Source organism: Dermochelys coriacea, chromosome 3 (genome assembly GCF_009764565.3).
Source record: "Dermochelys coriacea isolate rDerCor1 chromosome 3, rDerCor1.pri.v4, whole genome shotgun sequence".
Taxonomy (NCBI): domain Eukaryota; kingdom Metazoa; phylum Chordata; order Testudines; family Dermochelyidae; genus Dermochelys; species Dermochelys coriacea.
Window position 1 is genome coordinate 2,815,977 of NC_050070.1, and position 25,740 is coordinate 2,841,716.

The 25,740-nt window shown below is 53.1% G+C and overlaps 1 protein-coding gene across 2 annotated transcripts in view; it reads right to left on the minus strand.

The window, feature by feature from the left end:
* The window catches only part of KIF3C (kinesin family member 3C), a 64,185-nt gene extending 39,071 nt beyond the window's left edge, over positions 1–25,114 (minus strand). For both annotated transcript variants that reach the window (XM_043510004.1, XM_043510003.1), the window contains exon 1: positions 23,587–25,114. In XM_043510004.1, the coding sequence (XP_043365939.1) occupies positions 23,587–24,996 (1,410 nt within the window). In that variant the 5' untranslated portion in view covers positions 24,997–25,114. The remainder of the gene's footprint in view (positions 1–23,586) is intronic.
* Positions 25,115–25,740: the final 626 nt, after the last annotated feature.

Sequence of the window (25,740 nt, forward strand, 5' to 3'; positions counted from 1 at the left end):
CCCCATGCACTGGGGGTCCCTAAAGCTCTGCCTGCCAGAAGCTGGGACTGACAACAGGGGAGGGAATCACTCGACTATTGCCCTGTTCTGTTGTTCCCTCTGAAGCATCTGACACCGGCCACTGTCAGCAGACAGGACCCGAGATGAGCCATTGGTTTGACCCAGCATGGCCACTTATGACCGAGCCTTTCACCTTGAAGCACGGCACTCAACCCCTGCCCCTGGTGCCAGTGAAGGAGTGGAGCATAGTGCCACCCCATATCACAAAACCTAGCTCTTAGGCACCTGGGGAAAAGTCCCATGATTCAAAAAGCATGAATTAGGAGCTGAAAGCTCCTGTCCAGTGACTGGGAGAGAGAGGCTGCAAGTCATACTAGCCAGCAGGCCAGGCAGGCAGCCACCTACACTAGCCCAGGGGATTCGCTGCTCACAGGGGCACGTGCTCATAGAATCATAGAAAATCAGGGTTGGAAGAGACCTCAGGAGGTCATCTAGTCCAACCCCCGCTCAAAGCAGGACCAACCCCAACTAAATCATCCCAGTCAGGGCTTTGTCAAGCCTGATTTTGAAAACCTCGGAGGAAAGAGATTCCACCATCTCCCTAGGTAATCCATTCCAGTGCTTCACCACCCTCCTAGTGAAATAGTTTTTCCTAATATCCAACCTAGACCTCCCCAACTGCAACTTGAGACCATTGCTCCTTGTTCTGCCACTGTTCTCAGAGAGAGAGGCACCTACAGCTGCGGTGCAGCGAGGTGCCTGTTTCTGCTTGTGATTCACAGCTAGGAACCCTCCAGAGTTAGGCACCTTCGGCTGGGGCGGCTGGGTGGAGGAAGGCTTCCCTCCTAACTCTGTGCCCAATGGCTGGGGGGACGTGGGAGACCCCCAGTGCAAGCTCCATGCCTCTGCTTGAGGGGGAAGGGCTCTGAAGAGGGCTCTGCCCCCCCTTAGGTGACTCCGGGATATGCTGCTGAGGGTAGGATGGCCCCGTGCCCTGTTTTCGACTGGAAAGTCCAGCTGAAAAGGGGACCTGACAGATCTACTGACCGAACACCCAATGTCTGGTTACTGCGGATGGGGGAGGCGCCAGGTCATCACCCATGTCAGCCCCTACTCAGGCAGGGCTGCCTCCTAGCTGCGTCGGATGGCTGCAGGCCTGGCTCTGCAGGCAAGTCCCTCCTGACCCGCGCTGGGGGGAGTGGGAGGGGAAAAGCAGCGAGCGAAGGAGTGGACGGGGGCAGGGTCTGGAGGGGAAGGGATGGGGCCTCGTGGGAAGAGGCAGGGCAGGAGTGGGGCCTCGGGGTGGGGGGGGGGAAGAGGCAGGGCAGGGGAGGTTCCAGCAGTCCTACTGGAGTGTTCAGTTTTTAAATATAACCAAGTTGGCATCCCTAGGTGGGGCTCCCACAGTCCATCCTGTCGAAGCTGCTCTGCTCTGGGTAAATACGGAGTCGCTGAACGAGGGGGCCTGGAGTTGGTGGCTCCCAGCTCCTGAGGGAGTGCGCCAGCCACCTGGCTAGAGTCATTCTCAGCCCCATGACTCTAAGACAGAGAGATAAAGAGAGCACAAGGGTGGAGCAGCTACATGGTTTGGGGAATGGGGTGCATCACGGTGGGGCCAAAACCAGCACTTAGAGGCTACTTCCTTGTGTGCAGGTAGGCTCAGGTCTGTCCCCTTGGGTGGGCTGCACACAATGTGATGGTGAGTCTGGGTCTAGCTCCCAGCAGGGCAGGCACGCTGCACGTCCAGCACCACACGAGCTACCAGCTCTGCTGCCCCCCTTGGCAGATTCAGCATGAAGGCCAAGGACTGAATGAACCATGGAGCCAGAGCTCCCAAGGACTGAGCCCAGCTGGCTAAGGGGGTGCTGGGGAAGCCTGTCACTGAGTTTTGAGCGAGCGGATCATACAACTGGACCAGAGCCTTAGCAAAGCCTCAAATGCAACTGGAACATCGACGGACCCCTGTCGTCAGGATCGAACCTGGGACCGCCAAAGCTTCGTGTACAAGCCTCTACTGCATGCGCTAAAAGCCACATGACCCTGAGCTAAGCCTGTAGCAGGCTCATCAATCTCCAGGTGACACGAGGGGGACCACACCAAGCCGGCATGGGTTACGCAACGGCTCAACAAAACTGGTTTTGATCCTGCTTCCTTCCCATGCCAGCCTTATTCAATGCACACACAGCATAACCCGGCGAGAGGGGCGAGGCTGTGATGGGGAAGAAGCTTGAATGGATGTGGAGGCAAATGGCGGAGGGGGGAGGTCCCTGGAGGCATTCCTGGGGTGAGGGAAGAGTCATGTGATCAGAGTAACAGGCAGCTGATCTCACCCATTGTGTTCTGTATGGACTGGCCAGAAGTGACCACTCGGACCCCCTCTATAACCCAGGCCAGAGACCTGCCCCCACAATAATCCCTAAAGCAGAACTGTCAGAAAAACAGCCAGTCTTGATTTAGACATTGCCAGTGATAACGAATCCAGCACGACCCTGGGGGAATTGTTCCTGGGGTTAACTCCCCGCACTGTTCAAAATCTCCATCTTAGTTCCAGGCTGTATTTATCTAGCCTGAACTTCCACCAGCTCCAAGCTGAAGCTGGATGAATTCTAGCTTCTAAGCAGGAAGACTGGAGAGGAGGAGGAAGTGGGGGCTGGGTGCTAATCAAGGCAGCAGAACCGACATTCTAGCTGGGCAGAAACAAGGACTGGCCTTAGACATGTCCTGGAGGAGGAAGTGGCAGGGGTTGACATGGCCCAGTTGCATGGGGTGAGGGAGGCGTTAGAAGATGGCTCCTGGGTCGCCAGCTCAGCAACAGGGAGGATGGTGTTAAGAGTGGGCGGGTAGGGGAGGAAGGCTAAGCAAGGTCAGCGGGCGAACGAGATCTCAGGCCCCCGCACTGCCCTGAACAAGCCCAGGGGCCTTTCAGCATTACTGGACAGGAGCAGCGGTGGTTAGGGACGGAGATGGAGAGAAGCAGAAGTCAAGAGGTCTCTGCGCGGCAGCGGGCTAGCATGGCTGGTGAGGATGGAAGGGCAGCAGGCCGAGAATGACCGGTGGGGATAGATCTGGACCGCGCAGCACCCCTGCTGTGAGGAGAGCTCACAGGAATCTCGCTGCTGCCCTGCCTGTGCCCACAGGCGAGCAGAAGCAGACGGGGCATCGAGCTGAGGAAACTTCGAGCACGCAGGACCCCAGCAGAGAGTTAAGTGCCCGAGACCCTCAATACCACCTCTTCCCTCTCCGTACACCCCTGTCTGCTATGTAGGTGTCAGGCAGGGCCAGAGGAAGCCATTTCCCACCACTAGGCTACATAGGTCACTGCACAGCCGAAAAAAGAAAAGGAGTACCGGTGGCACCTTAGAGACTAACAAATTTATTAGAGCATAAGCTTTCGTGAGCTACAGCTCACTTCATTGGATTCATCCGATGCATTCATCGGATGATGCATCCGATGAAGTGAGCTGTAGCTCACGAAAGCTTATGCTCTAATAAATTTGTTAGTCTCTAAGGTGCCACCGGTACTCCTTTTCTTTTTGCGAATACAGACTAACACGGCTGCTACTCTGAAACCTGCACAGCCGAAGTATTTCAGCTGGCCTGGGTTTGGCTCTGTATACACTCCTCTCTCCTTGTTTGTGCATCTGCTACCCCTGCTGGTTTCCCAGTCCCTCTAACCAGCTGGATATCGATCATTTTAGATGGGGGGGGGGGAGTGAGAGCTTTTCACTGCTCTGCTGGTGGCTTTTACTGGTCTCAATTTTAATGTCTTACATTTTTAGTCTGCAGCTCTTAGATGCCTCATGGCAGGAGCCCAGTCTGTGGATTATATAAAAAAAAAATACATACACCCACAGACTGCTAAGCCAACCTATAGCTCCCCTCACTCCCATATATCTATATCCTCCTATATACACATCTATACAAACGTATCGCTCTGTACGCCACCCTTCCCGTACAAGACACAGCACCCTCTCTCTACTACAAAATATCAACCCCACGTGAAACTGTTTGGATTGCAAAGGCAAGCATTCAAACAGTTAGGAAAGGCCAGAATTCAGGGATCCAGTACAATCACAATTCAGTCCCCGGTGCACCTCTATTAGAAACTCAGCTGTCCTGAGTTCAAGTCTAGTGTCTTAAATGCAAAAGAACAGCTCGTCTCTTCTTGCAACCCTCAGCGCAGTCAGTGTCTACCCGCTGCAGTTAGAACACAGTATGTGTTTAAATGTTGTGCATATGCACAAAGTGGGTAAATAAGGGTTGCATTGGCAACCTGAAATTTTGTCACTTCCTCACTTTTAAGTCTGAAATCTTGATATTCTTTTCGCCTGGCTTTTATATCTCATTTCCATGGTTTCTTAAAAATGAAACTGAAAAACAGATATTTCATCGTGTGGAACCATACTGACCCCTTCCGTAGCTTATCAGCATGGTTGGAGCCCAGGCCTTTACGTCTAAAGCAGAGACTTGAGCCAAGGAGCAACTGGTAGCAGTATTTTATTGTTATCCTCCATGTGGACCAGCCACAAGAGGGGGGACATGACACCCGTTCTGTCAGTGGTATACAAACTATTTGTTGGACAGCAGAGAAATGCTGAAAATCAAAATCCCGGATTCTAGATGTGTCTCTGAAGGAGAGTGTGGTGTTGGAGTGACAGGCAGTACAGCCAAGCTCATTGTTGGCACAGTCACTGTGAAGTAGAGGGTAAGTGAATGTGACTTGCCATATTAGAGACCGGAGTTCTAGTCCCGGCTCTGACTAAACCGACCTTGTGCACTGTCTCAGTTATGACACCCCTAAAATGGGGGGGATGAGAGCAAGGATAACTAAGACACACTAAGACTGGAGGGAAGGTACCAATTGCTGTGACTGAAGCCCTGATCTGAGAGTAAAGAGAAAACTTGTTCTTTTTAAAAATTCAAATTTAAAAAAAATGTTGATAAAAAAAAAAAGGACCATGTTTTTCCTTTACAAATGTTCCCACTTTTTGACCAGCTCTAGGTGAAGGTGAGTGAAGAATGAGAAATCTTGGTATAAGGGCAAAGCGGCGCGGGGAGCCCTGAGAGAAGGGAAGAGAGATTTACCTTCCATTTGCAATCAAGGACACCTTAAAGCTGTGTGTTTAATGTTAGCCAAGTGTTTGGCCGCTCATTGAATTGCGCCCCAAAAGAGGGGGGACACCGAAGCACAGCTATACCAGATGTTGGGACGGGGGTGAAGCAACCCTATTTCAGGACCCTTAAACATCTGAAAAAGAGAGCATGACAGTTAAAAATCCATCTACACATATCCCCACTGAGTCTTCTACATGTGTAGTATTTTACCATTGTCACCAGCATATTACACCAACCTCCTTCCCCCCTCCCCCTGGCATAAACATTAAGACACAATAGCCTTCTCAAAGCAATCTCACTGAATATAATACTAATAACGTGAAAACCCCTCTATGGCTATTACACCAGTGCCCCAGATAATGACAGTCTTACATTGAATTCTACACCAAGAACCCAGCCGTACTAACGTTGTGTACTAACTAGCTCAGATATTACAGCACAGTGCACAAATATCACTCAGTCGGTACAAGGAATAAATGACTGTTAGATCACAACCTATTACGCAGTGCCTCTGGATACCGTACTAATAATTTTCTAGAATATCTCTGTCATCTCCAGTCTTTAAAAGGGCATTTCCTGCTTTCAGTCAGAGATGACTCAATTTAACTAGTCATTAGCTCTATCAATCGGGGGGGAGTCAGAAGCTTGTTGCATTTGGTCAGAGCTCAGGCTGCCTGACATCTTAATGCACGGTCCTAATCATCCTAGGTTGTGGAGGCTAAGAAACTACTACCAGGGTCCCTGATACTAGCAGTATCATGGAGAGTGCAGGCTGGCTTGGGGAGCAGAGATGAGGAAACTCTATGAGATCATCAAGCTTAATCCTCCAGGCCAGGCCACGATTGTCCCCTCCAGTGTCATTTGTAGAGTCCCGAACAGCACGCTAGGAATCTCACAGACAGATTCAGAGAGATCTACCCAGGTATTCGTACGGCCCATATCACCCTCGTTTGTGGGGGTACCATCCTGCTGTCATGGCCCTGGGTGAGTCGTCATGTAGCCAAACTAAACCAGTTAGCTCTTGCTGATCTTTACTCATCAGAAAGTCCCTCCACTCTGCTTTCAAGTGGTGAGAAGCCATGATCCTTTCCGCTCTCTTGTTGTGGTGTGCCTACTTGTCTGCCTTTGTCCCATGGCTTGCTATCCATGGGCGGCTGGACTGGAGGCTGCTGAACTCGTTCAAACAATGAGTGTTTTCTGCACTGTTGAACTGCTCACCTGCCCCATGAGCATTGCGACAGCTACAGACTTGCTAACAAGATACTCTGACAACCTCACAAACGAATGAGGGTACATGGCAGTGTACTAGGCTGTGCGACTGGCCGTCTTCTCTTCTAGCCGCTCTCTCTCTGTTCCTTTGAGTAACTCTCCAGGGATTTCTCTTTGGCATCCTTTGTGATCTTCCTGCCCTGGAGAGCCCAGGGTCTAGATTGTTTTACCTGCCGCTGCATTCCCTCCTAAAAGCTACTGACTTCAAGGGCTGAGTGGGGCCCGCAGTCTGTGATCCTGATGTCAAGATAAACTAATGGCATGTCCCCCCTGTAAGAGCCAGAAATGGGGGTCTGCTGGGCCAGGTGCAGAGGGAGCAGGCCCTTCTGTCAGAGTCCTGTGCATTCCCTCGTTCCCCCAGCCACCCCTAGGGGCACTTTGATATCCTCAGAAGTGTGATAGCACTGTTTGGAGCGCCAGGGAAAGGGCAGGTAGACCCAGGTACACTGAAATACATCTGCTCCCTGCCTGGGTTAAAGTGGTTACCATTGGTAATGCCTGGCTATGGTTGTGTTGGAAACATTGCCCAGTGCTTTCCTCTTGCTTTGCTAGGCTAGGCGGCAGAGGGGAGAAGCCCCCCGCATTTTAACATTGCGCCGGCAGAGTGAGACCAGAGCAGAGCAGCCCTGTAGCAGCTCTCAGGCCTGTAGCATCCAAGGGAAGGCACCAGGCACAGCTGGAAGTGCGAGGATCTGCTGAAGGGAGGAGGCCTGGGCCAAGGGGTTAGGTGGAGTTAGGCTTCGGTGGCAAAGGATGGAGAGCCACACTATGGGACTGAGCTCCTCAGCACCACCTGTGATTCTCAAGCCTGCGTGGTCCTGCCCCAGCACAGCACATCCCGCTGGGGGCAGACGGCGTATGAAGACTTGCATGGGGACACTGCTTACACGGTCAGCCTCGCCCCTCACCAATACCTGGGGGATCCACCAAGGTACGTTGGCTCCACCACACATCCCCACATCTCCAGCCCTTTGCCTCTCCTGGCTGGCGATTCCTTCCCTTCCCTTAGTGTCTCGTTACACAGCAGCTGGAATTGGGCACAAAGGGTCCTGCTGGGGCAGGGGATGGGATGAGGAACCTAGAGGGAAAGAAGATAGCCACGTTCTATCCAGGTCCAAGCAGTGCCAGAGTTCATACGCCCAGATGGGTCTATCATTCAGAATTAATGGGCAGTTCTCTCCCGTCCTGTTCTCTCTTAATATTTGCTGGGGTGCTGAATCCTGCTCTTAGTGGCATAGCATTGATGGAGTCACTCTGGACTTACAAACAGTGGTGAAAGCAGAATTTGGACCTCAGTTTATTTGTGCCACGTTTGCTCACTGTTTGCAGCCACAAGCGTGCACGTATGCACACGTGCGCGGGGAAGAACGCAGGGAGAGTCCAGTGGCCTTGCCATGCTTGTCCTGTGAAAGTCTGCTCTCTCTTCGGCTCCCTTCACTCCAGTGGGGAAGGAGAGAACCAGCTAAGAGCAAAGCAGGGAATGGATTTCTCCAAAAGACCCTGCCCATCAGCCCTTGCTCCACCACTTCCTCCTTTGCCTAGAGGTCTCTCTCCCTGCCTTCTGGGAGTTGTTGTTCCCAGATTTCATCTAGGCAAGGAAAAAGGGAAGACCACCACACACACCTGGGTGAATTCTGATTTGAGGAACTTGAATTTCAGACAGAAATTCCCCACTAGAAGACAAGGAACTGCCCAAACAACAAAGCTGTGTGAGAGCCAGAGCCAGAGCCGTCCTCCCAAGACCCGGGGGAGAACAAGATACGCTCCCCCCACCAGAGCAGGAAGAAAAGGTGTGCATAGTAAACCTTGAATGAACGCAAAGGGGCAGTGGCGTCACAATACCGGAAACGCTGAGCCACTGACCCTGGCCACCAGAACAGGCTGCCACACCTTTATCCTGCCACACGTGTCTCTAGGCAGAGGTGATGGGCGGATTAAACACGTCCTCCTGCCATAAAAACTACTGAATGACATTAAAAACAAACATGGAGTGGTGGCTGTGGGAGGGGAATTCTGTCTAGTTAAAGCATTGTAGTTACTGTAGAGCCTAGAGGCCCCAATAACAGACCAGCACACACTGTACTGGGGGGCCGTGTACACACAGAACAGAGTCCCTGCCTGAGGAGCTTCCCGATTCCCTCTGTGTACTGCCATGTAGCTCATCAGTAGCCCCTGCCAGGACTGCCGAGTCCAGGGTTCCACACACCCTGTGCCAATTCTAGGCTGCATTAGCCAGTCTAAGAGCTAGAGAAAACCCTGGGGTCTGCCTTTGTCCAGCAGCCTCAGGAAAGACTCCCTGGCAGATCCATTGCGGCTACCTCCAGTTTCTTCTACTCCAGTGGCTCTCAACCTTTCCAGATGACTGTACCCCTTTCAGGTGGCTGATTTGTCTTACGTGCCCCAAGTTTCACCTCACTTAAAAACTACTTGCTTACAAAATCAGACATACAAATATAAAAGTGTCACAGCCCTCTAGTGCTGAAATATTGCTGACTTTCCCATTTTTACCATATAGTTATAAAACAAATCCCTTGGAATATAACTATTGTACTTACATGTCAGTGTAGTCTCTAGAGCAGTAGAAACACTACTGAAATTTTAGATTGTACTGACGTTGCTAGTGCTTTTTATGTAGCCTGTTGTAAAACTAGGCATATACTGCCTGGAAAACCTCTGTGTATCTCTAGGGGTACACGTACCCCTGCTTGAGAACCACTGTTCTACAGCACCAGAGTCCCTACGTACCTGGAATAAATGTCCAGGTTCCAAAAGCCATCAGGTAAACGATGTGAAACCCCTACCAATGAGAGGATTATCCTGCCTCTTCTTTAGACATCTGCCAGTAGCTATGACCTCTGAACCTCAGGGGCTTTTGAAACCTATTTGCTGTTCCTGTCACAGTCAGTGACCGGGTGACTTTGGTATTCTGCTTCCTGCATATACTGCATATTTTATACTCTGATGCCTGGCCAGAACTGGGCTCTGTTCTTACCATTCTGAATCCCCAGCGAGGTATGGTGGATTGTGCTCAATTTCTGACCTCATGTTGTGTACGATGAGACAATGCCCTCTGCACAGAATTCCATCTCTCTCCAGTCCCGCTGTGTTTGGATGCTTTGAGGTGCCTGGGTGCTTCCTGCTGGTCCTCCATCTAGAGTTACTCTCTCAAACTCTTGTGAGGTTGGGCCATTTTTAGTTTCTCTTTTGAGCTTGTCATTTTTTTTTTCAGAAATAGACAGCACTCGACTCAGACTTGCTTCAAACTCCTTTTCCTGCAGCTTCTTCTTTTCCCTCTTTATAGGTCAAAGCATGCCTACTTTAAGAGACTCCCTATTGGGCCTGCATTTCATATTTAATGAGCACTTGTGCTAATTTGTGCAACACTGTGATAATTTTCTGAGGTCTAGGTGCAGCTTTGTACAACAGTTAACATAAGAACGGCCATACTGGGTCAGACCAAAGGTCCATCTATCCCAGTATCCTGTCTTCCGACAGTGGCCAATGCCAGGTGCCTGAGAGGGAATGAACAGAACAGGGAATTATCAAGTGATCCATCTCTTGTCGCTCATTCCCAGCTTCTGACAAACAGAGGTTGGGAGACCATCCCTGCCGATCCTGGCTAATAGCCATTAATGGACATAACCTCCATGAATGTATCTAGTTCTCTTTTAAACCCTGGTATAATCCTAGCCTTCACAACCTCCTCAGGCAAGGAGTTCCACAGGTTGACTGTGTGCTGTGTGAAGAAGAACTTCCTTTTGTTTGTTTTAAACCTGCTGCCTATTAATTTCATTTGGTGGCCCCCTAGTTCTTGTATTATGAGAAGGTGCAAATAACACTTCCCTATTCATTTTCTCCACACCAGTCATGATTTTATAGACCTTGATCATATTCTTCCTTAGTCGTCTCTTTTCCAAGATGAAAAGTCCCAGTCTTATTCATCTCTCCTCATACAGAAGCTGCTCCATACCCCTCATCATTTTGGTTGCCCTTTTCTGAACCTTTTCCAATATCTCTTTTTTGAGATGGGGCGACCACATCTGCACAAAGGATTCAAGCTGTGGGCATACCGTGGATTTATACAGAGGCAACATGATATTTTCTGACTTGTTATCTATCCCTTTCTTAATGATTCCCAACATTCTGTTCACTTTTTTGAGTGGAAGTTTTCAGAGAACTGTCCACAATGACTCCAAAATCTCTTTCTTGAGTGGTAACAGCTAACTTAGACCCCATCATTTTATATGTACAGTTGGGATTATGTTTTCCAATGAGCATTACTTTGCATGTATCAACACTGAATTTCATCAACCATTTTGTTGCCCAGTCACTCAGTTTTGTAAGATCCTTCGCCGTCTGCCTGGGACTTAACTATCTTGAGTAGTTTTGTATCATCTGCAAATTTTGCCACCTCACTGTTTATCCCTTTTCCCAGATCATTTATGAATATGTTGAATAGGACTGGGCCCAGTACAGACCCCTGGAGGACACCACTATTTACCTCTCTCCAGTCTGAAAACTGACCATTTATTCCTCACTTTGTTTCCTATCTTTTAACCAGTTACCAACCCATGACAGGATCTTCCCTCTTATCCCATGACAGCTTACTTTGCATAAGAGTTCTTTGGTGAAGGACCTTGTCAAAGGCTTTCTGAAAATCTAAATACATTATATCCACTGGATCCCCTTGGTCCACATGCTTGTTGCCCCCCTCAGAGAATTCTAGTAGATTGGTGAGGCATGATTTCCCTTTACAAAAACCATGTTGACTCTTCCCCAACAAATTATGTTCATCTAGGTGTCTGACAATTTTGTTCTTTACTATAGTTTCAACCAGTTTGCCCAGTACTGAAGTCAGGCTTACTGGCCTGTAATTGCCAGGATCACCTCTGGAGCCCTTTTTAGAAATTGGCGTCACATTAGCTATCCTCCAGTCAGCTGGTACAGAAGCTGATTTAAATGAGAGGTTACAGACAACAGTTCGTAGTCCTGCAGTTTCACATTTGAGTTCCTTCCGAACTCTTGGGTGATACCATCTGGTCCTGGAGACTTATTGCTGTTTAGTTGCTATCCTAATTGGCTTCCAACAATTCCAACCGTGACCAGGTTCTGTCCATAAACATAGGGAAAAAAATGCTCACAGCAGGAAACAAACCTGACAGCATTTCCTTCTGCTATCTGAACAGAGTTCTGTGGTCCTGCAGGGAGTGGTTTGGAAGCAAATGCCACTGCAGTCATTTTGCAGGATTGCAGGCTAAGGTGGAATGGAAACAACTGGCTGAGATCTTAGGCTCTCTGTTAGTCTCAATACATTCTGGTACTGGTGCTTCGGGGCGTTTCTTGTTTTAAATAATCCTTCTTTTCTCAGTCACTCCAGCAGCATCCTATGCGGTCCTCCAACAGCTGGGGGAGTGGGGCACTAATTGTAACAGATTATGGATGAATATGATGGACTGCCAATCTTTTCACAGGCCTGTGAATCTGTGCAAATCCTAGGCCTTCTGGGCTCCCTCCATTTATACAGTAACTGCCTCCACCCTTCTTGGGCCCAGTCAATGTGCGTATTTCTTACAGATCAGGAGCTGGCATTTGTTCCCATTCCATTTAAGGCTTTTCCTTTAGCTCACTGCAGAACATCCCAGTGTCTCATTCTGTTGATTTCCCCCCCCCCCCCGATCACTGATGATTACATCCAACCCATCCAGATCCTCAAAACCCAGGACATGATACTCGGGATATCTCAGGGGCTGGGACAAGCTCAAGGGAGATCCTTGGAAAAGATCCAGCTTCACACAGAGTCCTAGAGTTTAATGCCAGATGAGACTTCTGGATCATCTAGTCAGACCTCTGCCCAGGCCATTAAATTTCACCATTACCCCTGTTCTGAGCCCAGAAAATGATGTTTTAGCCAAACCCAATAATCCAGAAAGACAGCTAGTCTCGATCTGAAGACACCAAGGGATGAAGAATCACTTGGTAGTTTATGTCAATGGTTAATCACCCTCTGACACATTATGGTAACACCCTCACTATTAAGCATTTGTGCTTTATTTCTAATTTGAATTTGTCTGGTTTCAGCTTTCAGGAGTTGGTTCTTGTTCAAAATAAACAAAAGAAAGTATTTCTTCACACAACGCATGGTCAACCTGTGGAACTCTTTGCCCGGGGATGTTGTGAAGGTCGAGACTATAACTGGGTTCAAAAAAGAACTAGATAAATTCATGGAGGATAAACCCATGAATGGCTATTAGCCAGGATGGACAGGAATGCTATCCCTAGCCTCTGTTTGCCAGGAGCTGGGAATGGGCAACAGGGGATGGATCACTTGATGCTTCCCTGTTCTGTTCACTCCCTCTGGGGCATCTGGCACTGGCCACCATCAGAAGACAGGATACTGGGCTAGATGGACCTTTGAGCTGACCCAGTCTGGCCATTCTTATGTTCTGCTTTTCTCCACTAAATTAAAGAGCACTTTAGTAGCTGTTATTTCCTCTCCATGAAAGCACTTATACACTATAATCAAGTCACCCTCTCCATCTTCTTTTTGATAAGCTAAGCAGATCGAGCCCTTTCACGGTAAGGCATTTTCTACAGCCCTACAATCATGTTTGTGGCTCTTCTCTGCACCACCTCCAGCTTTTCAGCATCCTTTTTGAAATGTGGACACCAAAACTGGAGGCAGCATTCCAAAATTACTCTCACCAATGCCACACACAGAAGTAAAAAAAATCACCACCCTCTTCCTAGTCACTGCTCCCGTTTACACATCTCCCCTTTGCCGTTTTTGCCGCAGCAAGGCACTGGGAGCTCATGTCCATTGCAATCCCAAAACCTTTTCCAGAGTCCCTGCTCCCCCGAAAGGGGAGCTGAAGGTGAAGAGCTGCATGCTTTCTCTATCTCTGATTTTCACCCAAAAAAGTGAAGTCACTCTTTATTGTGAAGTCCAAACGTGACCTCAATGGTTCTCCCGAGGTGCCCCTTACATCCAGTGGCCTGGAGCGCCCCCTCTCTGCTGGGCATTACACACCAGGCTCTCCTCTGCTAGCGCTGCCTGCCAATGCTCCTCCAGTCCTGTGGTGATCAGCCTCAGGTCACACCCCTTCCAGGGCAACAGGAAGTCCAGCAAAAACAAAATTATGGTCTGCTGCCCTTCATTCTAGGCCCAGTGGTTTATACATCCCTTTCTGAGTTTCCTGTAGTCTATGTCCCCTGCTGCAGGACTTCATGCCACTTTACCAGTGGCTGGTAGGGGAACCCCAACTCACCCTCTATACTGGGTTCCAGTCCGGGGACCCGCAGACAGGTAGTCAAAGTTCACTCCACCAGACTCCTGGCTGCCACCTCCCTGGACTTCTTCCTACCAAACCCTTCCGTGGCTTTCTCCTCACCCTGCCACAGCCTTCCAATTCTCCACAGGTCTCTCCAGTCCCTACTACCAGGAGAGGGACTGAAGAATACCTCCCTCTCTCCCTGAGCCCCTGACTATGCCAAACTGCCTGTTCAGAGCACCACCTACCCCCTTCCCATCGGGGTGTCATCGTTAGGCCTACCGCAGCCACGGGTGCAACCTGGTGGGATAGCTGGCCTCTGAGGCCCACATTAGCCCTTTCACCACCAGGGTAGGGGAGGTACCCCATCACATTAGTCCTTTTACCACTGGTGTGGGGGAGGTACCCCATCACACAGGCTTATTCTTTTGGATCTATACAAACCCGTCACTGGTTTGATTTTATTACAGCGATCATATCATTGACTCTGTGATTTGGCATTTGTGTTCACTCAACATCATCAAGGTTTACCATCCAGTCCGAGCTTTTCCTTTATTGCTCAGTTGTCACAATGCTTTAGAATGATAATTGGGAATTGGTGGATTCTCCATCACAGGCCATTTTAAAATCGCGCTTGGATGTTTCTCTAAAAGATCTGCTCTAGGAATTGTTTTGGTGAAAGTCCTATGGCCTGTGCTATACAAGAGGCCAGACTCGGCGATCACAGTCGACCCTTCTGGCTGTGGAGTCTACGAATTCCCACAGCACTGGTATTTTGGCAGCATTCTAGGGTCTCTATTACTGTGATGGACTAGGGTGCATGGAGAATATAATATGTTAAACACCTCACCAAATTCTTTAAGAATCTCTTTTGCATCTGGACCCGCAGACAAGTTATAGATCCGTGGGATCATCTGCATATTCAGAATGTTCATCAACTCCAGCTCATAGGGGACTTCACATTCTACTCTTTCAATCTCTGAGAGGTAACTTTCCTTAAATGTACAGCCTATGCTGCTTTCACACATGAGCCCGTTAAACACACTTCCTATTCACGGGTCACAGCGGGTAACCGCTAATCAGACTGCCTGGGATTATGTTGCACTCAGCTCCCGGATCTACTTTGAAATTCACTTTTTGTTCATTTCCACTGTCACACATTAATCTCTTGCAGAGCCTTGTTTTGTCATTTTATCAAGAGGCTCAACAAAAAAATTCCCTGCATCATCAGAGCTTAGTGCTGCATCAGTAGGTTTAGAGGTACTGTCGTTATTTATTTATTTGCTGTTTGAACTAAGAGCAAAGCACACTTTTACAAAGTGGTTGCTTTCATTGCATGTTCGATACCGCACCTCTTCTATGGTGAGGGCCTGTGTACTTACAACAAACAGAACTGGGCTCTGCTGTTTGCTCTCCGACTATTCAGTCTTTATACGTTTCTGTGCAGCTGTAACTAGAAGCACGTCTGTTCTTTTGCTGCTTTTCAGCAATTTCATTTGGGGAGCACACGTCTCGCAAACTCCACAAACACCCGCTGTTCTGTGCGAAGTTAAGTCCATTTCTCACAATGAATTTGCTTGGACTTAGTTATCAGTCATACCGATAACTGGTCAAATTTACATCACTTCGCCTTAGGTACTTACATACGCTCAATGCCTCACCTGGCTTCTTATAAAGCATTGGTTCTCAACCAGGGGTCTGGGGCCCCCTGGGGGGCCATGAGCAGGTTTCAGGGGGTCCGTCAAGCAGGGACAGCATCAGACTCACTGGGGCCCAGGGCAGAAAGCTGAAGCCCCACTGCATGGGGCTGAAGCCCAAGGCCCTGAGACCCACCTCCTGGGCTGAAGCGAAAGCCTGAGCAGCTTACCTTCATGGGGCTCCCTGTGGCTTGGGGCCCCAAGTAATTTCCGTTTGTTACCCCCTAACGCCAGCCCTGGCTTTTATATGCAGAAAAAAAGTTATTGTGGCACAGGTGGGCTGTGGCGGTTTTATAGAGGGGCCTCAGAAAGAAAAAGGTTGAGAATATAAAGAACATGTGTGCGGAGAGGTGTCACTCATGAGCCTGCATGGCCCCTTGTGGCCCCTCTGAGCCTGCAGTGGTTTGCCCTGTCTAACAACTCAGCCCTCTGGCCAATCTCATCCTCTTCCATGGTAATAAAGGGTCCAACCAAACAGAAGTCTAATGATCTAGGAGCAGTTCTCTGGCTTGTGCTGTACAGGAAGTCAGACCAGACAATTGCAATGGCCCCTTCTGGCCTTTGCAACTATTAATAAACTTTATCCCAGGCTTTCAGCCTCATTCTGGGCTCCACCGTTCTTGTTGCCCCATTCCTCGGTGGCTGGCAGGGGAACCCAAGTCAGCCGTCCCCCTACTTGGGCGCCCTGGGGCCCCATAGTAAGCAGCTAAGGGCTGCTTCCTCAGACTCACTGCTCCTTCCCGGGGCCACTTCCTACCTTTCGCTGCCTCCAGGTCCCTTTCACAGAGCAACTCCTCCCAGTGCTTGCTCCCTGGAGGTTCTGGCTCCATGTGCTGCTTCCCAGCAGGCTGTGGCTGATGCAGAGTCCCCTCAAGCCCCTCCTGGCAGGGCTCCCCCTTAAATTCCTTTCCCTGGGTTTACTTCTCCTTAGGAGCTTCCTCGCTCTGGGGGCGCCTTTCTCCACCTGCGTTCTGGTAGCCTTTCATCAAGTCCAGGTGCCATTAACTATTCAGCTGCCAACTAGCTACCGAGGTAGTTGATTACTTCCAGGAGGGCTGGGCGGGGCTTGTTCTCAATAAAGGAGGCCCTCCTAGGAGAACGAGGCCTGACTCCCTTCAAGGGGCCAGCCAGACCGTGGCAATGAGCTGTTCCCAAGTGACATCCTTGCATGGACTACAGTATTTTTGACATCTCAGAACTGCAGGGTCGAACAACTTTCAGTCTCCTTTCGTGTTCCCCTTGGAATGTCTCATGGTCTCCCGTGCCTCTGGGCCAGCCAAATAGGTCACTGGGAAAGACTTTGCTCTCTGTACCAAGAAAACTGGGGAGCACTGGAGCCGAGCCCTGTTCTCTGCCTGGTTCCCACCCACACTGAGCTACCCATGTGCCTCCATTTGCTCCATTTTTGCAGAAAGGTTCGATTTCCTTGCGACCCGTATAACAAAGGGGTGCAGTACAGGTATGCTAGGAAGGGATGGTTTTTCTTGACCTCAGACGTGATGCTTTCAAAAAGTTACACTCCTATCATGTGGCAGCAGTCTGGATCCATGGACTCCAGAGGCTGCAGCCAGTGCTCGTTCCTCCTCCCCCTGCCCAGAGCAGATCAGGTCAGACATGGAGCTCTGGGTCCAGGGGAGTGCAGCCACCCAGAGCCATAACTGAGGTCCAAGAGAGTTTTTCAACATGTCCCCCTAGATGATGGGATAGTCCTGGGAATCAAAACCCCTCGTTTCCCAGCAAGCCCTGAGCTTTGCAAAGCGCCAGACTGGTTGCAAAGCAGGGTCTGGCCTGGTCAGAGATTCCCCGCCCCCCACGTGACTGAGTAGATGGCACTGTCTCCCCTGAATCAGCCATGAACTAACACCTCAGCACAGTGCTAGGGGACACAATGCTGCTGGAGGCATTGCCTGTGAAGGTCCTGACCAATTGTGGTCACTGAAGGCCATAGGCTGAGTTCCCCTCCCCACGTCCTGTGGGCTGTGCCAGCTTCTGCCCAAGGATCAGAGCCCTCATATGCACCCCAAAATCAAACTGAGGCTATGCCAAGGGGCTGCCAGCCAGGCGGGCCCTTGAGACATCACAAGGGTGTCCTCCTGAAAGCAGGAAGAGATGCGGGATGGTCATTGCTTTCTCTTCCGGCAGGGGATGGCACTATACCCTGGGGCGTAGCACTGCTGACTGGAAAAGGAGCGTCTTAGGGAGGGCTACATGTGTTGGAATGGCTGAGTGTGGGGATGGGCTAATGCTCAGGTCCCGGCGTCGCCTTTGGTGTGAATGTGGCCTTCACTTCTGTTCCCCCGGTGCGGGGAAATACGTGTGAGCAACCTGACCTAAGGGAGGGAGTCGGGGGGGGGGGGAGTGACGGAGAGCACGTCCCTGTGTGTGTCTGTATTCACGCCTGCGCATGCGTGCAGCTCTCTGCTGAGCACAACAGCCCCCTTTATGCCCAGAGTACGTCCTCCCATTGGCTGCGTGCGGTGAAACGCTCGCTAATGGGAATTATGCTTGTTAAATGAGTGAGTGAATGTGCCAGACACAGGGCCCCATTCACGGCAACGCCACATTCCATGACCCCCGCCTCACCCTTCCTCCCAAATCCCCCCCCCCGGCATTTGTGTGCACCCACTGCCCTGCTGCCGGCCAGAGGTCTCTAGAGGCCACTGTAACATGTGCTGGGGGCAGCCCGATGGCTCCTAAAAATCTGATCTCACCTGCTTGCATGAGGCCAAGGAGGGTCAAATAAACACTCACCAGGTAATGGAGGAGTTGGGGAACTGGCATGGTCGGAGGCCATGCTGTCCCTTCAAGGCAGTGGTCCCCAAACTTTTTAACTCGCGTCCCTCTTACCCGTCTGTGCTCCCCGCCGCCCCATTCCCAGAGCCAGGGCCAGGAGTGAGGCCAAGGCTCTGCGAGGGGGGAAGCAGATAGGGGGAAACGGGCCGACGCTGGGGTTCACAGCACCTAGCACAGTGGGGCCCTGGGCTAGGATTTGGGCCCCTGGGTGCTATCACAGTACAAATAATCAGATATAATAGATGTGCAAACAAGAGGTAGTGCCCTGCGGGCCCACGTCCTGCATCAGGAGAGGAAGTTGGTACAAAAGGGAGGGAGATGCAGATCCAGCGCACCTCTGTCCCTGCCTCTCTCATTTCTTAGCAGTGAGAGGACAAACGGTGGCCCTGGGCCAGACACCCCAGCAGTTACCCTACTCAAGAGCCACGTTCAGAGAGGTGCTGACATCCCCAGAGGAAGTAAACACAGCCAAGGGCACAGTAGCCAACAAGGTAGACTGGAAGGGGAACCTGAGACTATGGCTAGGCAGGAAGGAGCTTCCACCCCCCAAAGCACTGGGCCACCCCCTTCTCTTAATGCCGCCTATGACCTCAGCTGCACCAGCTAGCACTCGCAGACTCCCCTTCACTGATGCTGCAAACCTGCCACAGAGCCTGGTCCAGACCCTCGGCTCCAGCGTTAACTGCTCCGGGGCTGGGACAGCTCTCCCCGCCACAGGGCTGGGAGCAGCCGATGCTGCATGGCAGGTCACAGCGGGATGCATGGGATGCTGGTGCCCTGCACGGAGGCTCAGCATTACAGTCCAGAGGGGGAGCCTAGAGTGTCCCTGAACCACCAGCAGGCACTCATGGGGGAGGGCAGGAGTCACTGATCTGCAGAGCACATTTCGGAGAGCCCAGCAGGGGAGGTTGGCAGTTCCACCTCCGTGAGTCCTAGTGCCAGGCTGCCACATGGCACAGTTCACGTCCCAACGAAAGGGGTTGGCCTCACAGGGCACCACGCGAACCAGAGAACGCTCGGGCTGCAGACACTCGCCCAGCTCCTAGTCCTGTGGGAACTTGAGCTGCTGGGGTTTAGCCCTGTGAGACTCAGCTGCAGGACCTAGCTCCCGGGGGGAATCTGTCGGTGCGAGCACAGCAGGGGCCAACCCTATGGAACAGGGGGGAGCAATCACTGGGACGGGTGGCAGGCCTTCTCCACAGACTCACACAGGCTCCTAGTGCTTCACCCGGCACTCCAGCCCAATGCACATAAAGCTGAAAGCTACTCTCCCGGCAGTGCCAGCCTCACCCATCCAGGAGGCTGGAGCCCCTCTCCCCTGCAAGCATCACTCTGGTCACCCCTGGAAGCTGCGTCCAAGCCCCCGATTCATGGCTGGCTTCTGCGCTGGAACTGGAAAATCCTGCTGCGTGGGCAGCGTGTGTAAACCAGACTGCCCCTGTCTGCCTCCTAGAGAAAAGGAGGAGCAGCAACCCCAGAATGAGAGCAGGTGGGAAGTGGGCGAGTAGAAGGAGAGGCCAGGCCAAGGGCACCACACAACAGCAGTGCGGCCTCCAGCCCAAAGCAGGATGACACCCGGTATGCACAATGACCGAGACACCAACGGCTGGGCAAGATACTGGAGAATACCCCCAGTCGGGGCTGCGTCCTGCCACCAGCCTCCCTCCCACCGAGATAACTGGAACATTAACTAAGCCAGGCCTACAGGCCTGGGACCAGACCGTGCACAGCTGGCAAGGTGATGGGGGGAGAGGGAAAATGTGATTGTGGGGATAAGGAGGCAAGGAACTAGTTAACTAACAGCCATCAGCATACACCAGAGATACCAGTGTGGAAATGGATCTGATGCCAAAATGGGGCCCACTCCAAGAGAGAGACTGCCAGCGGCCTGGCACAGCACGGACGGGCAAAATGCAGGGAGGGTCTGCACTGCATAGCTCCAAAGCCACAGGGGTGTTAACAGCCATTATCAGGAGAACAAAGGGCCTGGGGCTGAGCAAAGAAAAGCAGAGCAAAACCAAAGCTCCCCCCAGCGCAGAAGAGGCTGGCAGAGTCACAGAATGCAAGAATGGGATGCAGAGAGGCTGCCACCCTCTGGCACACAATGGCAGACCCAAGGGTCGAGAGGGAGGAACGTTTCCAGGAGGATTTGCGGAGACCAGGAGCTGGAGGCAAAGATGTTCTGACAGCCTGGACCAATCTGAGGGGAACCCCTACCACTCTGTGCAGTCTGAAGGGTGCTGCAGAATATTGCACAGCACCGGAGGGGAGGGGGGGCTCGGATGCCTCTGCCTACTCCTGGATGGAATCAGGTGTAGCTCACATAACGGGTGATCCTTCGACTCAAAGACTCATGCTTCTGAAATGAAAGCATCTGAATTCTGTTCCCCGAAACCTCTGAGTAAATTCCTGCTTGGACAGCTCCGGCCCAAGGCTTGGTGCATCTTTCCCATTAATACACAGCCCTTGGCCACCTGCCCGCTTGGTCCGCCCAAGATCTGGAAGGTGAGCCGCCCAGCCCCATGACTTGGGATTTTGTGTTCACTTCCGGTGAGCTCCCGCAATATGCCGCTTTTCCTCCTCTGTGAGGAAGCGCTGAAGCTTCAGACACATTAGTGTGCAGATCAAAGGCAGTCCATGGCCCCTGGGGTCACAAAACTTGGGCACCTAAGAACCAACAGAGCTTGACCCAGGCAAAGTGCAGACCAGGACCTCAGCAGATCTGGAAGTGCCCCTCTCTCCTGAGCACCTTCTGCTGTTCCAGCCCTGTGTTCCACGCCTCCTCCTACAATCTGCTGATGCATCTCAAAGCCAGCCCATAGCTACCCCCGCTCCTCCAGTCTAGGGCTCCCTACCTGCAGCTTTCCACTGTTTCAGGCCTGGGATCCTCCCCCCTCAACACACAGCTGCTCTGCCAATGCACCTCAGCCCTGATCAGCGCCCCCTCCTCACATACAGGATTACGGTGGAACGTAGGAAACGCCCAACTAGTGGTCTTCTCAGTCTAGTCTCTTGCCTCTGGTAGCAGCTGCAACATGATGCTTTGGAGCAGCCTCTCATAATGCCCCATGCTAACTGGGCAAGACTGCCCAGTGGAGGGGTGATTCCTTCTTGTCCACTATGGTGATCGGCTGACACCCTTACTATTGATCAGACCTGGACCCGGCACCCAGGAAGCCGGTATTGCTCTGTGCAATGGTCCTTGCCTTGGGCAGCGTGGCCAGGCTGCTGCTGCCCAGATAGAGAATAAGGATCCAGAGCCGGCAGAGGTCCCGCAGGGCAGGAGGGTGGCAGAGAGCTGTTTTTCTAAGTGTGTGCCTGGATGCAGCATTAATCCAGTGCTCCATCCACAGCACTGACTCTTTGCCCCAGCTGGGTTCTGGAGACCACTGACCCATCACTGTATTTGGGTCCCTTGGCGCTGTACTGACCTGCTGCCACACCTGGACCCTCAGCAGTAGCCCTGACTAGGGTGCCCAATGCCCACGGGCCACAGCACCACACTGTAAACCCACCGGGCCCTGCAGGATTCTGGGACTGGCCCCAAGAGGAACATTTCTCTGCATCAAGGATTTTTGCTGATTTCAGCCCAAGCTTCCCACGCGGGGGCTTGGTGGCTGTGGCCTTCAGGACTCCTGCCCAAATACACCTCGGAACCCAGAGGGAAAGCAGCAGCTCCTCCCAAGAGGCCACACCTAACATTCAAGTCTGCTACACTGGGTTGCCAGGAGTTCATGAATCCCATCAGCCTCCTCCAGCACATAGGACATTAATCCACCAGGAAACACACTGATCCTCAACCCCACTCCAGCCCCCAAACGTGCCCCACTGTCTCCTCCACGCTCAGGAGAGGCAATAACAGAAATACACAGCAAGGGGTTTGGAGAAACCAACTATAATAGCCTCCATCCCCCAGAGGCAACAGGGGAAGGGGCAGCCTGCGGGGACCCGCACTGACAGCCCAGGGCCTGTAAGGGTCTCCATTCCAGACATGGGGGGGGGGGCGGGGTTTAGGGTTGGGTGGCAAAGCCCTTGCCAGGTGAGGAGGCTCTGCACTCACACAGCCAAACTGGCGTGCCACTCTCCGAAAGCCTGGCAGAGGTAATGCTTGTACCAGAACCCCAGCCACCAGTAGCCAGTTCTGGGGAGGGTGCCGCATGGGAGACTCCCCACCCAGTGCAGAGGGCCAGGGTCCAATTCCCCAGTAGGGTAAGCAGGGGCAGCTGCATGAAAGTTAATGGAGGGGCGCTGGGCCAGGCCTCTGGGTTGTGGATTCTGTCCAAACACGAATCAGAGAAAGTAGAGGGAGGGCAGCTGTGATTTAATGGGCCGAGCACGGGGCCGAGAGTCAGGACTCCTGGGTTCTTTCCCCAGCTCTACAGCAGATTTGCTGTGTGACCTTGGGGAAGTACGTGCCTCAGTTTCCCCAGCTGGAGGCGATGGTATGGCGCCCCCTTGCAGTGGTGTGAGAGCTCAGGTTGGAATGTGCTAGCTATACTAAGCTTTGAAAGCACAGACCTGGGCTAGGTCCCTCCAAGGTGCTCTCCAGGGCTCTGCAAAGTGCTGCATGCCCTGGGGGGTGAGCACTGTATGTCAGACCATGAGCCACACCCCAGATACACTGTCCCAGCGACTGAGCCACAAGCTGGCCCAGCCTCGGGCTCCCACACAGGGACTGTAGGTCTGGCTTTCAAACAGAGCATCGCAGTCTCAGCTCAGCAGCAGCACCGGAGCCAACCCTGAGTCAAATGAAACCCGCTCCCACTTCCTGACTGCTCCGATCTGTGGGCGAGGGGAGGTCAAGCAGGGGGTAACTGGGGGGGATATAATGTGTGGAGAACCACTGGGGTTCCTAGGCTCCAGCAGGGGTGGGACACTGGTGCCCTGAAGAGGCATGCTGCTGCGATTGGCCTTCATCTCCTTGCTCACAGACCAGTCACGGATCTGCTGAAAGGAAGGACGGACGACAATAGGGAGACATTTGGAACCGTGGGCTCCGATTGGTTGTCATTGTTCCCCAGGCTCTGCTGGCCAGTGGGTATCTGGGAGGTCACCTCCAGGGTCCTGGGTATGAATCTGCAGTATCACTGGAGCACGCAACCACTGCAAACAGCTTTGTCATGTGGCGGGGACTTAGCCAAGGGTGCCGAACTCATCCCACTGATGACCAGTCACTGCCAGACTGCTCTCCCCTCCCCCCCGGCCCCTCCCAGCAAGAGGCAAGTGAGTCAGGCAGGGCCTGGCAGCCAATGGCCAGGATACTCTACGGGAATCTATGGCAAGACAGCACATAAACAGACACGCTCCCGCAGTGCAATGCTGCAGGTGCACTACCCAGCGTGGGCCTGTAGGATGCAGTGCACCAGGAAGGCTAGTGAAACGGGACCCTATCCCAGCCTGACCATGCAAACCCTTGGTGGTGCAGCAAGCACAGAGACACTTACCTTGTACCTAATGGCCAGTAACTCGGTGGCTTCTTGCTCCTTCCTCAGATCCTCTATCATCTTCTCCTTCTCCTCCAGCAGTTTCTGCTTCTCCTCACTCACCAGGCTGTGGTCATCTTGAATGGCAGCCTTTTCCTCTTCCAGCTTCTCCTTCTGCTCCTTCAAGTAATTCTCCATGTTCTTCTCCAGGCCATCGTCATTGTCCTCCTCCCCTTCGGCCTCTGTATTGCCCTCTGCATCCACCACCTTCTTCCTTCGGCTGTTTCTCCTCCTCTTCTTGCTCAGCATCCCTCGCTTCTCCAGCTGGGCTTTCAGCCGTATGATCTCCTCCTGGAACTCCCGCAGCAGGGTGTCCTTCGGGTCCTCGTTGACCCTCGGCTTATTCTTGATGTTCTTCGCCCTGTTGGCAAACCTGAGGGTGGACAAGCTCTCCTCGTAGCTGTGAGAGGCTGGGCCTAGGGTGGCCACCATGATGGTCTTGGCATTGCCACCCAAGGAGTCCTGCAGGAGGCGGGTCAGCTTGGAGTCTCTGTAGGGGATGTGAGTGCTTTTGCCATCGACCAAGGCAGAGATGACGTTGCCCAGAGCTGAGAGGGAGAGGTTAATCTTGGAAGCCTCCTTAGGCCTCTCCCCTGGCCCCCCCATTTTGCTCTGGCGCTCACTGCCAGCCAAGTCCACCAGGTTGAGCTTGCCCACCCGGATGTGGTCCTCTCCATCCAGGCCGGTCTCGCTGCACTCCACTGTGATCACAAAGATGGCGTGGGAGCGGGAGCTGTATTCATTCATGTTGGTGCTGGCCACCGATCGGGTCTGGTTGCCCAGGTTCATGACGTGCTCGATCTCCTTGACGTTCTTCGTCACGAACGAGGAGAGGTCTTTGATGTAAACTCCCGTCTCAGGGTTCTCCTTCAGCTCCAGCTTCTTGGTCTGGTCCTTCGCCAGGAGGTCTCGGATCTCCTCTTGGTAAATCTCCAGGTAGGAGGCCCTCACCAGGTACTGCTGGTTCTGGGACCGGGAGATGTGGGTGAAGACGTGCTCAAAGGAATTGGGGACGATCCCTCTCTTCTCTGGGTCCGTCCAGGCCCCTTGCATAGTGTAGGTCTTCCCGGTGCCCGTCTGGCCGTAGGCGAAGATGGTCCCGTTGAACCCTTGCAGGACCGAGTCTATCAGGGGCCTGACCGTCTCGTCATACAGGTCCGCCTGCTTGGAGCTGGCGTCGTACACGGCGTCGAAAGTGAAGGTCTTCGCCAGCTCCCCGGGGGCGGCCTTGGGGTTCCGGAGGGTCACTTGCCCCAGTTTCACATCCATCTCCATGATCCTCTCGTACCCGGCCGCCTCCTCCTTCCTGTTCATGGGGCGGCATCGGGCCACCACCTTCAAGGCCTCGCTGGTCTTGGGTCTGTTGGCCATCGTGAGCCCTCGCCGCTCTCGGCTCAATGGGCTGGGGCGCAGGGTTGGCTTGGGGCGTCCCCCCGGGCGGCGGCGGCGGCGGCGGCGGGGCTGTTGCGGCTCCTGGCCCCGGCGTCTCCCCGTCTCGCTGCAGCGGGGCCGTCACTCGGCGCAAGCCCCCGGCTGCGCCGCAGCCCCCGCCACGCGGGGCATCCCGGAGCCGCCCGCGGGTCGCCCCGCACGCCGGGGAACGGGGCGCGGCCGCCGGCGGAGGCGCGGGGCCCGGCGGGGCGAGTCAAGCCGGAGCTCCGCCGCCTGGCTCGCTGCAGCGGCTGGGCTGCGGGGCCGGGAAGGTCTCGCCCGCCCCTGCGCCGGCGGCTCATTCATTGCAGCGCAGCCGCTGCGTGTGGGGGGGACGGGGGCGGCGGGGGGAGGGCGCCGAGCAGCTGATTTGCTGGCGGGGAGAGGCACCCGCCTGCTGGGAGCTGTAGTCCTGCGCTGGTGGCTGGCTCCTGGCCCGCCCTGCGGGGGGGTTGGGGGCCTTTCGGGGCTGGAAACACTCGGCTCCTGGAGGGAGGGAGGCAGCTCGGGGGGGTCACTGGTGCAAACGCTGCTGGTTTCAGTGGGGATGGCCGCTGGGACTGGGAGCCGCTCTGGGGGGCGGCTCACACCCGGGGATCGTTCCCTTGGAAGGGGGCCAGCGGTTACCTTCGCCTGGCCCACCCAGGGCAGACAGTGTCCTGGGCCAAGGGGAGGGATCACCTG